Here is a 15,640-nt window from a genome sequence, read left to right as displayed (position 1 = left end):
AACTGTAGTTCAATAAATATATAAAATAAAATAAAAAGGGAAGCAAACATAGTCTAAAAAGGAAAAGCTTTCTAATTCCTATTCACATCATGTTTCAAGAGACAATCAAAAATATGGATGTTTGAAAGACACATTGAATGTTTACTTCTTTGGGTATTGATTAGCATGAAGAGGTTTTATCTATCTATCTATCTATCTATCTATCTATCTATCTATCTATCTATTTTTGAGAGAAGAGAGAGCCAGTGAGCGAGGGGCAGAGAGAATTCCATGAGTTGCAGAGAGAGAGGGAGAGAGAGTACAGAGCCCAGAGCTGGGCTCAAGCTCACCCAGAGCGGGGCTGGAACTCACAAACCACGAGATCATGGACCTGAGCCAAACTTGGATGCTTAACCGATGGAGTCACCAGGTGCCCCAGCATGAAGAAGTTTTAGAGGGTGAAGAGAAGAATACAGAACTTACTGAATTTTTAATTAGTCATTATATTTAATGAAACAACTTCTTAAAAAGATAATATTATGCCAAATCATCTTCAGGTTGTTGTTAACTGACATATTTACAAATAGTTTCAATGCATTAATACATTCAATATAAAGCACACACTGAAAAACTCCATAATGATTTTTGTACACACATACTGTATTCAGAATATTTTCTGTTACATATTTTTTCCTCATTCATCAACAAATGTTTCCTGATTGCCAACTTTATGGCAGGCTCTGAGGATAAAATAATGAATAAGATTTATGCTTTCTATTTTTATTTGTTTTTAAGATTAATGCTTTCTATAGGAGCTGACAGTCTGTTAGAAAAGATGCACTTGTAACTAGATTTTTCAATACAGTATAAAAGTGCTTGTTTAATTTTCTGCAATATTCTTCATATTAAGACCTAGCATACTAGCATGGTACCTGACACATAGTTGGCACTCAATAGTTGGCACTCAATATTTGCTCAATGAATGAATGTTAATAAATCATAGTTTGTATTTGGCTTTATCCTGTTATTTGACATTTGACTAACTTAAAGGATTTTTCTGGAATAGCTTAAGAGGTAAATGGATCAAAACATTAAAGTGACAATGCTATTTTATACCAGTTTTAAAACTAAAATTCAGGGTGTATATAGTGTTAGTTGGAAGTCACCTACTTATAAACTACCAAGGTTATAAACTTCTGTAGGCTACAGCTTAGTCCAGCATGATATAGGTATATACTTGATCACAGTTTTTTTTTTTTTTTTATCAGTGTCCTTGATAAGCATGAGTATGTTGTTTTTGTCAAATGGATGAAAATAAGGTAATGGAGTCCTTATTACATTTTTGTTGTTGTAAATAGTTCATTTTTGTAGAAAAATTGGGAAATGTAGACTCTAAGAAAACAAAAACTTGTATAAATCACATATAATCACTGTTAATATCATAGTTTTTTTTTTCTTTAAGATTTTGAGGGGCGCCTGGGTGGCGCAGTCGGTTAAGCGTCCGACTTCAGCCAGGTCACGATCTCGCGGTCCGGGAGTTCGAGCCCCGCGTCAGGCTCTGGGCTGATGGCTCAGAGCCTGGAGCCTGTTTCTGATTCTGTGTCTCCCTCTCTCTCTGCCCCTCCCCCGTTCATGCTCTGTCTCTCTCTGTCCCAAAAATAAATAAAAACATTGAAAAAAAAAAAACTTAAAAAAAAAAAAAGAAAATAGAGTATTAAAAAAAAAAAAAAGATTTTGAATTATTTTTTAAAAGTAATCTCTACACCCAATGTGGGGCTGTAACTCACAACTGCTGGACCAAGAGTTGCATGCTCCACTGACTCAGGCAGCCAGGTGCCCCAACATCTTGTATTTTCTTGCAGTCCTTTTTCTTCTTTTACATTTGTATTTATCCTTTTTTAAAGAAAATTGAAATCATTTTGGACATTTCCTTTTGTAGTCTTTTTTTCCCCACTCAGCATTGTATTGAAAACACTTTTCTCTGTGGTTAATGGTAAAAATACCAGAATTTACTTCACTATTCTTTATTTTTGGATGTTTGGTTTGTTGATACTGCTTGCTGCCTATCTTTTCTCTCCTTCTTCCTTACTATCAAAATTCTATTTTTTTCAGATAAGTGAGATTGGGGTTTCAGAGAAAACCTTTGATTTCAGTATGGGGAAGCCCTTAACCCAGCCCCAGGGAATGAATTGATTGGTCTGAGCTAGTCATATAAACCCATTCCTTGTCACCAGTGATTGGTCTAAGGATAAACATGGGATTCTGTTTTGCCCAGTAATATATAAAGGGAACTCTGCTGGGTGCTTTTTAGGTGTGTGAGTGTGTGCGTGCATGCGCGTGCGTGCTGACACACACTTTGAAACACTTCGTTTCCAGATGAAAAGACTAGCAAGTTGAAAGTTTCTGAACCCCTGTTTAACTACATCATATCAAATGTGGGTGGGTACACTATAGCAGCCATTTTGTGATCATGAGGAGGTGCTAAGGATGAAAAGCAGACCTGTGAATTACAGATCATAGAGGGAAAGAGGACATGGTTTCTTGGTGACAGCATTAAGCTGGTACACTAAATCTGGACATCTTACCTCCAGATTTCTTGTTTCATGAGATACTTAATGTCTTTATGGCTTAAACAATTGTTAATTGGATATTTATCACTCGTACTGTAAGTGGATGTTTTCTAGTTACTTCTGCATATTGCTACACCTTTCTGAATTAATAACATTTCTGATATTTACTTAGGTTAGATTCTTATAAGTAAAAGAAGTGGATGAAAGACTATGAACATTCTATTTTTTTAAAGTTTATTTATTTTGTGAGAGAGAGGAAGAGAGCACGCGAGTGCACAAGCAAGTGGGGGAGGGATAGAGAGAAAAGGAGAGAGAGAATCCCAGGCAGCCTCGTCGCTATCAGGGCAGAGCCCGACATGAGGCTCTATCCCATGACAGTGAGATCATGACCTGAGCCAGAGCTGAGAGTCAGACACTTAATGGACTGAACCACCCAGGTGCCCCAGACTATGAGCATTTTAAAGACTTCTGATACATATTGCCTAATTGTTTTCACAGAACTTTATTCACTGTATTTATATTTTCTTTCTATACTTAATAATTGTTTTCCTTGAGCCTATGTGAAATAATCAAGGCAAGATGATTTTTTTCATGCCCAGAGCAAGAATATGTCTTTCCTGAAGCAATGCAAACTTTGATTAGTACAAATACTAAGGACTTTTGGCATTTAGGGACTGATCCAAATGTCATTGACAAAACAAAATAGTAAAGGTTCACTTACTTCTGAGCTTTCTGACATCCCTTCTTCATTTGTACCTATTATAAACTACTTACCCTGAGGTAGGGCAAGCTAAATTTTAGTTTCTTTTAACTGATTCTTCAATAAGAGAAAGGGCTAAAGGGGATTTTTTTTTTTTTTTGAGAGAGAGAGAGAGAGAGAGAGAGAGAGAGAGAAAGCAAGAGAGAGGGGCAGAGGGAGAATCTTAAGCAGGGTCCATGCTAAGTGCAGAGCCCAACGTGGGGGTTGATTTCATGAACCGTGAGATCTTGACCTGAGCTGAAATCAAGAATTGGATGCTCAACTGTCTTGATTCACTGAGATGTCTGGGTCCTACTGGCATTTAATGGGCTGGGTCCAGGGAAACAAACATCCTGCAATATGCAGAAACTCCTAAACAACAAAGGATCATGCTTTTCACATAGTCAGTATTACCTCTGTTGGGAAACACTGTTAAATTTTGGGGATGGGTGTGAACAAACAAAGCTAAGTCTTTTACTGTGTTTTCTAGTGAAAGGGGCAGCATTGTGTATTTGTTTAGTGTTAGGAAAATCAAATCAGGGTAAGGGACTAAAAGAGCCCGCAAGGATAGCTAATTTAGATGGAGATTAGGGAAGGCTTATCTGAGGAGGTAACATCTGAAGAGAAACTTGAATGACCTGAGGGAATGAGCCCTGCTTACCTGATGGGAGGTGGGGGAGGGGTGAGTACATTCCATCAGAGGACACATCAAGTATTAAAGCTCTGAGGCTGGAGCACGCCTAATGCAGTCCAGGAATAGTAACAAGGCCAGTTTGGCTAGATGGAAAAATGAGTAGGGGGGAAGATGTAGGCGATGTGTCAGAGGGATAGACAAGGGTTAGATGATATCAGGCCTTGGAAACCATAGTAAGGAGTTTGGGTTTTATCCTGAATGCAAAAGGAAGCCATTGGAGATTGTTTTGAGGTGGGAGTGACATATTCACATGTATGTTTTGAAACAGTCATTCTGGCTGTTTTGTGGTAAACTGTGGAAGCCTAAGAGTGGGTATAGGGAGGCCAGTTAGGAATCTAATCCTGTAAGCATGGGCAAGAGACATTGGTAATTTAAATTAAGCATTTTGGGAAGCATCTGGATTTAGAATTTTGAAACCTTTTTTTGGGGAGGTGGGAAAATCTCAGTTAAATTCATCAAGCTGTTCAGATCATGACACATTTATTACTAGTCATTGCAAAGTCCCTCTCCGTTTTATTTTTTTCTTATCTATGATCTCTATTAATATTTTCCCCCTCTTGCCATTATATATGTTTCTGTTATATTTGGTATATGCCTCAGAAGACATATAATACATTACGCTAATTTTATAATATGTAAGGTTTTGGTGGATAAAAGTATTTTAATTTTACATAAATATGGTAGTGTTCAGTGTCCTCAAACTCAAGCATACATCATAATTTCCTCAAGCACCTGTTCAAAAACAGATTGCTGGGCCCCACCCCAGAATTCCTGGAGTCTGAAAATCTCTGTCTCTAACAAGTTCCCATGTGATGCTAATGCACTACACTTGAGATGAATGTGACCACGCTATGGCCCTGTTTCTGTTGATTTGAGTTTTCATCTATCATGATGTTTTTAAGATCTATCCAAGTTGCTGTCTCTCAGTCATTGCTTTCTGCTTGCTGTAGAGTATTCCATAGTATACATCTATGACATTTTAGTTCTTTATTCTCAATGGTGGACACCTAGGTTGCCTCCAGTTTCTTTTTTCTATGAACATTACTGTTATGAATATTCATAAAAATATAAATCTACTGATGGTACCATGTTTTAGTTTCTCTGTGGTTTATGTACAAGAGTGGGATTGACAGAGAAAAGGGTATATACCTTCCATACTTGAACTGACCATCACAGATTCCTCTTCAGAATAGCTGTACTAATCTATACGCCTGCCTGTAGCAGCTAAGAGTTCATATTTCCTTACAGCCCTCTTTCCAGAATTTGGTTTTATCTCATTTTCTAATATTTACAAAAATGATGGGTATAAAATAGTATTTTATGTTTCAAGTAGTATTTTTCCAATTACTGATGAAATTAAGCATCTCCTTACATGTTAGCCATTCCACTCTTATAATCACTGTTAAGAGTTTCTTATATGACCTTTAAGATATAGGTTAAGCATTTACCAGCATATTTCCATATCTATTTTTAAAAAATAAATGTACTTATCAGTGTACATTTGCCCTTTAAGTGCTGCTCTATCTGGGTCCTTCAGATTTTGACCCGTATTGTTTCTATTATCATTCAGTATTTTATATTTTTTTTTAATTTTTTTTCAACGTTTATTTATTTTTGGGACAGAGAGAGACAGAGCATGAACGGGGGAGGGGCAGAGAGAGAGGGAGACACAGAATCGGAAACAGGCTCCAGGCTCTGAGCCATCAGCCCAGAGCCTGACACGGGGCTCGAACTCACGGACCGCGAGATCGTGACCTGGCTGAAGTCGGACGCTTAACCGACTGCGCCACCCAGGCGCCCCCTGTATTTTATATTTTAAGATTCTCTTTAACCTTAACACAATGAAGTAGTATGTTTTTTGTTTCTAGTCATGCAAGATTTTTTTCATAAAGTTAATATTTTGTTATTGATTTTATTAGTGTAATTAATTAGAGAACATAACCTGGACATATTCATTCTTTGGAATTTATGGAGACTCTGTTTGTGATGAGATACCTAGTAGATTTTTGTGACTATCTTTTTTTTTTTTTAAGTATCTCTGCACCCAAATGGGGCTTGAACTCATGACCCCAAGATCAAGAGTCACATGCTTTACCAACTATGCCAGCCAACCACCCCTTTATGACTGTCTTGTGTATACTTGAAACTTAATGCATTCTCTGTTGAATTGTTCCCTGTGACGTTCATTACTTTTGTCTGCTTGAACTAGGAGTTACTTTTTGGGTGTTTCAGAAGAGCCAACTACAGTTATTACTGATTCTTACCATAGTCCTGTCAGTTGTTGCGTGTGTTTTGAGACTGTGAGATATGTAATGAGGGAGTGTGTGGCAAGCTGAGGGCAAAATGCAGGCTAAAGCACCCCCTCTCCCACCTCAGGTGGAGTATGCGTGATATTCTGTGGACACTCCTGGCTACCCAAGAACAAAGGAAAGGGGTTAAAGGGCTTGCCATGGTAATGTGGGAAGCAAAGGCAAATGAAAAATTAAATTCCATGCTGCCTGCAGCCCATTGACAAGTCCTTGAAACCAGCAGAGTGACCTCCCTTTAGGATCCCAGCTGCCTTAAGGATGACATTTTTGCTAGGGGCAAAAGAGAATCTTAGCTTAACCTTATCTCAACCTCCAGGATCCTGTAAATCTACTTCCTTTATCTCAAGTGCCCCAAGATATATGCTGGCAATCATACTCCAAGCTTAATGCCCACCCCCCATACATCTGAAAGGTCTCATGACTAAGGTTTTACTAAATGGTAATAAATGGCATTTCCCTAGCAACAGCTGGCCTCTCAAGGTCCTGGAAACCTTGCTTCCACAATACCTTAGGTACTTACTCTATACCCGACCCCCTCCCAACTTGAGGGTATATAATCAGTAACCCATCACAACCACAGTGCCGCTCTTCTGCCCCATGGGTCTTGTCCCCATGCTTTAATAAAATCACCTTTTTGCACCAAAGATGTCCTCAAGAATTTCTTGGCTGTTGGCTCCAGACCACCCCACCATCACCCCAAAACTTCATCAATATGTATACTTCATTATTAGTATATATGATTGCTCTTCATTATTTGCAGATTCCGTTTTGCATTCATGCCTCCCTGCTAAAATTTATTTGTAGTCCCAAAATCAATACACATAGTGATTTTGAGGTTCTAGTCCCTTTCATCAGGAGCTAGGAAATACATATAAGCATACTAAGCTGCACATATACCCACATTTTTATCTGTTTCTTTATCTATCTGTATATACCCTTAGAAAAGTGAGTTTTGATTTCAGTCCAAATTCACAAGATTCAGCCTAACCTTACCTCTTTCCTACTCTCATGATTTATAATATATTCACTTGTCTGTTCAATTCTAGTATACTCACAGAGTAGGTATATAGCAGCCAAATCATGCTTTGAAAACAGATTCACTAACTAGAGATACAGTATTTGTGTATATTTCTTTGTGTCTTTGCCTTGCAGTATGCAGTCAAAATGCTGTTTTCCAAAGTTACTTGGGTTCTTTTTTCCCCCGTACCCTCCTTTGTTGCTTTGTTTTTCATTTATAATACAATTAGGTTTATTACTTGTTTGCATTCTATTTTGGGTTTCTTTCACATGCTGGTTGATTACCTGTTTTGCAGAGGCACATGTAGAACATTACTGTTGTTGTAGAAAATCAAAGCTATCCAAAAAGGTATGCTTTGAGAAGTGTTGCACCCTGCTCATCCCCCTTAAAGTGTTCTCAGTGCTCCCTTCTTTCCACCCCTTTCCTCTGTGCCCTTTGTAGGTAACTGATGTCTCTCTCTAGTTTCTGATTTATACTTCCTGTATTTCTTCTGCACAAATGAGTAAATACATGTGGATCTCTTATATCCTTTCTTTATTACAGAAACAGTAGCATACTTTTTTGTACTTTGCTTTTTTTCACTTCACAGTATATTTTGGAAATTGCTCCAAATCTGTTTATAGAGATCTCTCTCTCTTTCTTTTCTTTCTTTTTTCTCCCTTTCTTTCTCCCTTTCTTTCTCCCTTTCTTTCTTTCTTTCTTTCTTTCTTTCTTTCTTTCTTTCTTTCAGCTTCATGGTACTTTATTGTGTTTGCTCAGCCTTACATCCTATGTATAGTTATTTAGTTTGTTTCTAAAATTTTGCTATTATAAGCAACACTGCAACTTTGTGCATATGTATTTTCTTATTGTTGGAAGTGTATCTTTAGGGTATGCTTCTAGAAGTGGTCAAAAGTTAAATGAATATGTTGTTTTATCAGTTTTCGCCATATTTTTTTTTACTGTGCAAATTATTTTTATTTGTAGATAGTCAAATTTATCCATTTTTTGCCTCTGGTTTTTCGTCATTAGTACACTTTATCTGAGCCAAAAGGCCGAGAAGCATTTGTTTTTTTGTCATTAGTGATAAAGTTTTCCCCTACACTAAAGGATAAAGAACTCACCACCTTTTCTTCTAGAACTTGTATGACTTCATTTTGATATATTTGTTTTTTGATACATTTATCTCCCTTATCCATTTGTCATTCATTATGTATTATGTGAGAAATATAGATCTAATTTTTTTGAAATGCCACCAATTGTCCCAGAGGCATTTTTTGAGAAGTCCATCATTACCCCCTGTGATTTAGGATGCTACTTTTATTATATACCAATATTGTATGTACTTGGATTAATTTCTGGACTGTTTTATTCCACTGGTATATTTATTTCTATATGTGCCAGTACTACTGTTTTGTTTTGTTTTTTTAAGATTTAAAAAAAAATGTTTATTTATTTTTAGGGGCACGGGGGTGGCTCACTTGGTTGAGCATCGGACTCTTGATTTCGGCTCAGGTCAAGATCCTAGGGTCGTGGGATCGAACTCTGCTATGGGCTCTGTGCTGAGCATGGAGCCTGCTTGGGATTTTCTCTCTCTCCCTCAGCCCCTCTCCCCAACTCGTGTTCTCTCTCTCTCTCTCTCTCAAATAAATAAAATGAAAAAAAAATTTTTAAAATCTTTAGCTTTGAGAGAGAGAGAGAAACAAGCAGGAGAGGGGGAGGGGCAGGGTGAAAGAGGGAGGGAAGAAGTTCTGAAGTCCGGTCCATACTGACAATAGAGAGCCAGATGCTGGGGCCCAAACTCAGGAACTGAACCTCGAGATCATGACCTGAGCCAAAATCAGATGCTCAACCAACTGAGCCACGCAGGTGCTCCCAATTATAGAAGCTTTACAGTATCTTTTAATATCCAGTAGGGCTAGGCCCCCCTCCCCATTATATTTCTTTTTTTCAGTGTTTTTTGTTTTTTCCTGGCTGTTTCCTGGCTGTTCTTGCATGTTTATTTTTCCACAGAAATTTTATTATCAACTTATTTAACTCCATAAAATAACTTGTTGGTATTGGAATTGCAGTGGTTTTATAAATTAGGAAAAACTGATGCTGAATCATCCTATCCAACAACAAGGAATGTTTTTCCATTTGTTTTTGCCTACTTTTGTGTCTTCCAGGAGATTTTTAAATTTTTCTTGGTATTAGTTTTGCACATTTCTTACTAAATTTATTCCTGTGTGTTTAGTCTTTTTTGCTGGTATTGTAAATGGAGTTTTCTCCACCATGTGTCCTATTTATTGTTTGTGTATGTTAATTTTATATCCTGCCTTATTACTGAATTCTTTTATTTTTTGAATTAGTTTAATCATTGATTTTTCTGGAGTTTTTCAGGTATACTATCATATCATCTTCAAATAGAGTTGTTTTATTTTTTTCTTTACCCAGTCTTAAGCTTTTAATTGATTTCTCTTGTCTAATTCAATTAGCCAATACCTCTAATATAATGTTGAATAGTAGCAGAGATAGTGGATATCCTTGTCTAGTTCCTTATTTAGTGGAAATTTCTCTGGTGTTTCCTCATTAAATAAAATACAGATTTTAAGATATATGTATATATATATATATTTACATATGGGGATATATATATATATATATATTTATATGGGGGTGGATTTGTCACAGAGCTCTAGATACTTGGAAAAACCGTGGAAATAGAAATTAAGGAAAGGTATCTATCAAGTCTACTCTATGCTCTGTTGGAGTCTAGGGCAACAGCTTGTTCCTTTCAAAAAGCTGGAAGGTTTCATGTTTCAGTTTGGGAGTGACAATTAGATATGCCATTACAACAAGTCATTTAAGTCATTTGAATTCACGTAAATTGTCTTTGTGCGTTGTCATGGTCACAAATAAAAATTTATCCTTACGTTTGTCTTTTTATAGTGTGTGCTGTTTTTGTGGAGTTTAAAGATTAATCATCCCAAAACAGTGTTTCTGCTTCGAGGAAATCATGAGTGCAGGCATCTTACAGAATATTTCACCTTCAAACAGGAATGTAAGTATGATCACTTTTCCAGAACCTTTTTGTTTGTTTGTTTTAAGTAAACTCTACTCTTCACAGGCTTGAACTCACAACTCTGAAATCGAAAATCCCATGTTCTACCGACTGAGCTAGCCAGGCGCCCCATAACATTTTTAGTTACCCTTTTGTCAGTCCCAAAATGAATCGCACAGAAACCAAATAAAGAAACTAATGGAACCCAAATGGTTTCTGTTGTTTATTTTCTGATAAGAACCAAGATTCTACCTTTTAAGACATTTATTTTGAAAATATCTTTTGTGGTTTCTCCCTATTATGTAATGTAATACATTTGGGATATTTGGAAAACATAGAAAAGTCCAAAGAAGATAAAAGTTGTCCACAGTCACGCCACTTAAAAATAATAACTATTATCTCACTATTTGAGATATAGTCTTCTTTTCTGCATATATAAAAACCTATCATGAAATAGTTGAAATACATATGTATCTATACATATTTTCAAAAAAATTAGACTATTAAATGTACTGTTTAATAAATTGCTCTTTACATTTTATATAACTTTTTCTAATTAAATCATTAAGTACCATTAAATATCTTTGAACATGATTTAAAAATGTTATTATAAAAGTATTTCATCTTATTGATGCACTATCATATATGTAGCCAATTTAGTAACAGCTGTATGACATTTCTGTTGTTTCCAACTATAAATCATACTGTACTAGTAAAAAAAAGCTTATTATTAAGGTAGAATTTTTTTGAAAGGCAAAACATTGCTAAACCATTTGAAAAAAAAAAAAAACAAAAAAACTGGCACATTTCTTTTTTTTTTTTTTTTTTTTTAATTTTTTTTTTCAACGTTTATTTATTTTTGGGACAGAGAGAGACAGAGCATGAACGGGGGAGGGGCAGAGAGAGAGGGAGACACAGAATCGGAAACAGGCTCCAGGCTCTGAGCCGTCAGCCCAGAGCCCGACGCGGGGCTCGAACTCACGGACCGCGAGATCGTGACCTGGCTGAAGTCGGACGCTTAACCGACTGCGCCACCCAGGCGCCCCTTCGCACATTTCTTTGACCAGCACTCACAGTTGACTCTTAACATTCAGTGTGATGGTAACTAAATTGGGCTTGTTTGAGAGAACTTGCCCCAGGGCATTTGTGCTTATTGTTTCTTGTCTTCCCAGATAGCTGTCTGTTTATATATAAGACCTACATCCTTACTTCATTCTTGTCATCTCCTCAGAGACTTTCTTCCCTGGTTCCTTTTTCTAAATTAAAGATCTCATCATTTTACTCTCATACCTTGTCTTTTTTTTAATGGTATCTATCAACGCCTGAAATTTATATATATATATTTTTTTTATGTAAAATTTATATTCAAGGGGCATCTCGGTGGCTCAGTTGGTTAAGTGTCTGACTTCAGCTCAGGTCATGATCTTGTGGTTCACGAGTTCGAGCCCTACGTTGAGCTAGGTGCTGACAGCTCAGAGCCTGGAGCCTGCTTCGGATTCTGTGTCTCCCTCTCTCTCTATCCCTCCCTCTCTTGCACTCTGTCTCTCTGTCTCTCTCTCTCTCAAAAATAAATAATCATTTAAAACTTTTTTATTTAGCATTCTTTAAAAAAATTAAATTTATATTTAAAAAATATATTTATTTGTTTGTTGTTTTCCTATCCTGCCGTAAGTTAAATTCCATGATGACATGTTTTATCCACTGTTATTTTTCCAGAATAGTATCTAATAACTCATTGGAGATGTTTAAAAATAGTGGTTGAATTAATTTGTTAAATGAATGATCATCTAGGATTTGTATCTTAGCACAAATTCTCAGAAGAGAATTACTAAGTCAGAGAGCATGAACATTTTAAAAGACTTTTTGATACATACTCTAAATAGCCCTCCAAAAAGATTATATATCAGTTTATATTTTAATGAAGTTTTATATTTTTATATAAGGTGAAAAGAAAATACTGAAATAAAAACCACAAAATTTTACCTTTTCTCATTCCTAAAATTTAGTATATTCTGTATAAAATAAGGAAGCTGAACTAAATTCTTGGATATTGTCTGGCTCTAAAATCTGCTTCTTTCCTCAAATAATAATAAATATATACAAATGTTTTAATGTCATATAACTGATGGTTTGATCGGATTTCACTTTGTGTCCTATTCCAATGATTATCTTGGAGGAATCTATTATAAAATATTTAAAGTTTTATTCCCCCCAAAATATTCAAAGTTGAAAAAAACTGATCCTGGGTGACTCACTCGGTTAAATGAGCGACTCTTGATTTCAGCTCAGGTTCTCATAGTTCATGCGTTTGAGCCCCACATCAGACTCCACTCAGTCGCTGTGCGGAGTCTGCTTGGCATTCTCTTTCTCTCTCCCTCTCTGCCCCTCCTGTGTACTCTCTCTTTCTCTCTCAAAATAAATAAATAAACTTAAAAAAAAAAAAACTTTTAAATTTGTTTTCTGAGACTCAAGAGTTTATCCAATCCTTGGCCCCAAAATCCCTTTAATTGATACAACTTGGTAGTGTTTCATATGCTCATGTTAACTCTTGTTACCATAGCTTCCTACACTGAAGTTGACAGTTGTAATGATGGCCTTTCTCCTAGTAGATCCTGAAAGGAAAGGTCATTCTTATTACAAAAAATTTTAGAGAATGAACACTTAAAAAAAAAATTCCTCTGACAGAACAGTCAGCTACAAGTGGGCTTTTGCTCTACAGATCATTCCAGCCCTTGGGACTTATTAGAATAAACAGTTCAAATCAGTAGGTAATAACCAGCAATTTTTTTTTTTTAAGTTAGATCTCTTGGTGAATGTTTAAATTGCTATATAGTATTTGAATAGCAGTTTTGGAATTTCTGTAAAAATTTTTGACCCAGCAATTTGGCTTCTAGGAATTTATCATGCAGATTATATAGGTGTTTTGTTTTTGGTTTTGGTTTTTTTTGGATTGTATAGGTTTTTTAATGCTATATAACAAATTACCACAAATTCAGCTGTTTATTTATTTTTAAAGTTTATTTATTTATTTTTAAAGCTTATTTTGAGAGAGAGAGCATGGGGGAGGAGCAGAGAGAGACAGAGAGAGAGAGAGAGAATATCCCAAGCAGGCTCCACACTGTCAGTGCAGGGCCTGATGTGGGGCTTGAACCTTAAACTGTGAGATCATGACCTGAGCCACAGCCAAGAGTCAGATGCTTAACCGACTGAGCCACCCAGGCGCCCCAGGCTTATTTATTTTTAAATATTTATTTTGAGAGAGAGAGAGAGAGAGAGAGAGAGCGAGCGAGCACACATGCATACACACATATGCATGTGAGTGGGGGAGGGACAGAGAGAGAGGGAGAGAGAGAATCCCAAGCAGGCTTGGTACTGTCAGCACAGAGCCAGATGCAGGCTTGATCTCACTGACTGTGAGATCATGACCTGAGCGGAAACCAAGAGTTGGATGCTTAGCCAACTGAGCCACCCAGGCACCCTTGAGAGAGAGAGAGAGAATTTGAATATCAATAAGGGACTGCTTAAATAAGTGATAATATGTTTTAAAAAATGGAATACTAGGCAGCTATTGAAAGATCACCGTGGGCCTAGATGTGCTCCTTTGTAAAATAAAAATACATAATGTGTAGGGGCATACACACACAGACACACACACACACACACACACACACACACACACACACGAGGAATATATATATAGAGAGAGAGAGCAGAAGAAATTGATAGCAGTGATTATCTGTGGGGAGTTGAGTCAGCAGGACTTGTATTTTTGATTTTGTATCTTCCTGTGGTGCTGCTGGAGTTGTGCTTCATCACCACCGTGTACTACTACTGTAATAAACTTTTAAACTGGTAACTTCAAAACCACCTGGATGGGTGCCAAGCATTTAAGAGGCTTTTTAAAGACCCCAGATAATTGTCCTGCATGCAGCAGTTTAGCACACCTGCTCCAGAGGTTTGGAAAATATCTACTATTTTTCATTTGAGAACCACTTCACCAAATAGTTGAAAAATTGCAACTATTTTGTATTATTTTTCTAAGCCAAATATGGGGATATTACTCATTACACTTCTCTTTCTTTACCTGGGAAAATTAAATAATGCATATCAAGCAGTTGACAAAGGCCCTAGAATGATTAGTATTTAGCAATAGATAAGTAATAAGAAAGCTGCCTCAGGATGCCTCTGTTCTGAATTAAGGTTTAGGTTTTTTTAGGCAACATTTTATCCAGTTCTTCCTCTGTTTTATCAGAGTTCTTTTTTTGACTAGTATAAATTGGTTCAGACTATTTTTAGAAGATGGAACAATAGGTTTGGGAAACATTTTAAGTGTTCTCATTTTTTCACAGAATTTCTTATCTTCGGTTTTTGTTTGCTTTTCACATGCTTTAAACCAGGTTTCTTTTCTTCTCTTACCTACAGACATACTCCTGTTTCATTCTAATGCTACATCTGAAATGTGAATAAGTCTTGGAACAAATACACGAATATAATTTCAAATTTTGTTCTTATAAGCAAGGAGCATGTGTGCTGCTTTGCATGGATATTTTCAGTGATAAGCTGATCTCTCGTAAAGGGCCACCATGGCTTTTAGAATCAGCACCTTATAATTACTGCTAAGTGATGCTTAGTTCCAGATTGTGCAGCTGTAGTCTTGAGAGTATTTCTAAGGGAGTTAGAATATTTTGTAAGGGAGGAGTTGTTTTTTCCTTACATCAATTCTTTAAAAAAAATTTTTTTTAATTTTTATTTATTTTTGAGAGAGAGAGACAAAGTGCAAGTGGGAGAGGGGCAGAGAGAAAGGGAGACACAGAATCCGAAGCAGGCTCCAGGCTCCAAGCTTTCAGCACAGAGCCCAACATGGGACTTGAACTCACGAACCACGAGATCATGACCTGAGCTGTAGTTGAATGCTTAACCGACTGAGCCTCCCAGGTGCCCCTCTTACATCAATTTTTGAATTGCTTTATATTGCAGGGGTCTTTAAATATTCCTCTCAGGGTACCTGGGTGGCTCAGTCAGTCGGGTGACTGACTCTTGATTTTACCTCAGTTCCTGGGATCGAGCCCCACATGGGGCTATGTGCTGGCAGCGTGGAGCTTGCTTGGGATTCTCTTCTCTCTCCCTGCCCTTCTCCCACTTGTGCTCTCTCTCAAAATAAATAAATATTTACAAAAAATAGGGGTGCCTTGGTGGCTTAGTCAGTTAACTGTCTGACTCTTGATTTTGGCTCAAGTCAGGACCTTGGGGTTAGTGAGTTCAAGCACAGCATTAGGCTCTGCGCTGACAGTGCGAACCTGCTTGGGACT

The 15,640-nt window shown here is 36.9% G+C and overlaps 1 protein-coding gene across 5 annotated transcripts in view; it reads left to right on the top strand.

Annotated features, from left to right (window-relative positions):
• PPP3CC (protein phosphatase 3 catalytic subunit gamma) overlaps positions 1-15,640 on the top strand; it is a 104,046-nt gene that overhangs the window by 41,964 nt on the left and 46,442 nt on the right. For all 5 annotated transcript variants that reach the window (XM_030312415.1, XM_032592844.1, XM_030312414.1 and 2 more), the window contains exon 4: positions 10,220-10,331. In XM_030312415.1, coding sequence (XP_030168275.1) covers positions 10,220-10,331 — 112 coding nt within the window. The remainder of the gene's footprint in view (positions 1-10,219; positions 10,332-15,640) is intronic.

This window comes from Lynx canadensis, chromosome B1 (genome assembly GCF_007474595.2).
Source record: "Lynx canadensis isolate LIC74 chromosome B1, mLynCan4.pri.v2, whole genome shotgun sequence".
NCBI lineage: Eukaryota > Metazoa > Chordata > Mammalia > Carnivora > Felidae > Lynx > Lynx canadensis.
Note: the sequence above shows the minus strand (reverse complement) of the source record. Positions and strands in the feature narration are given on the sequence as shown.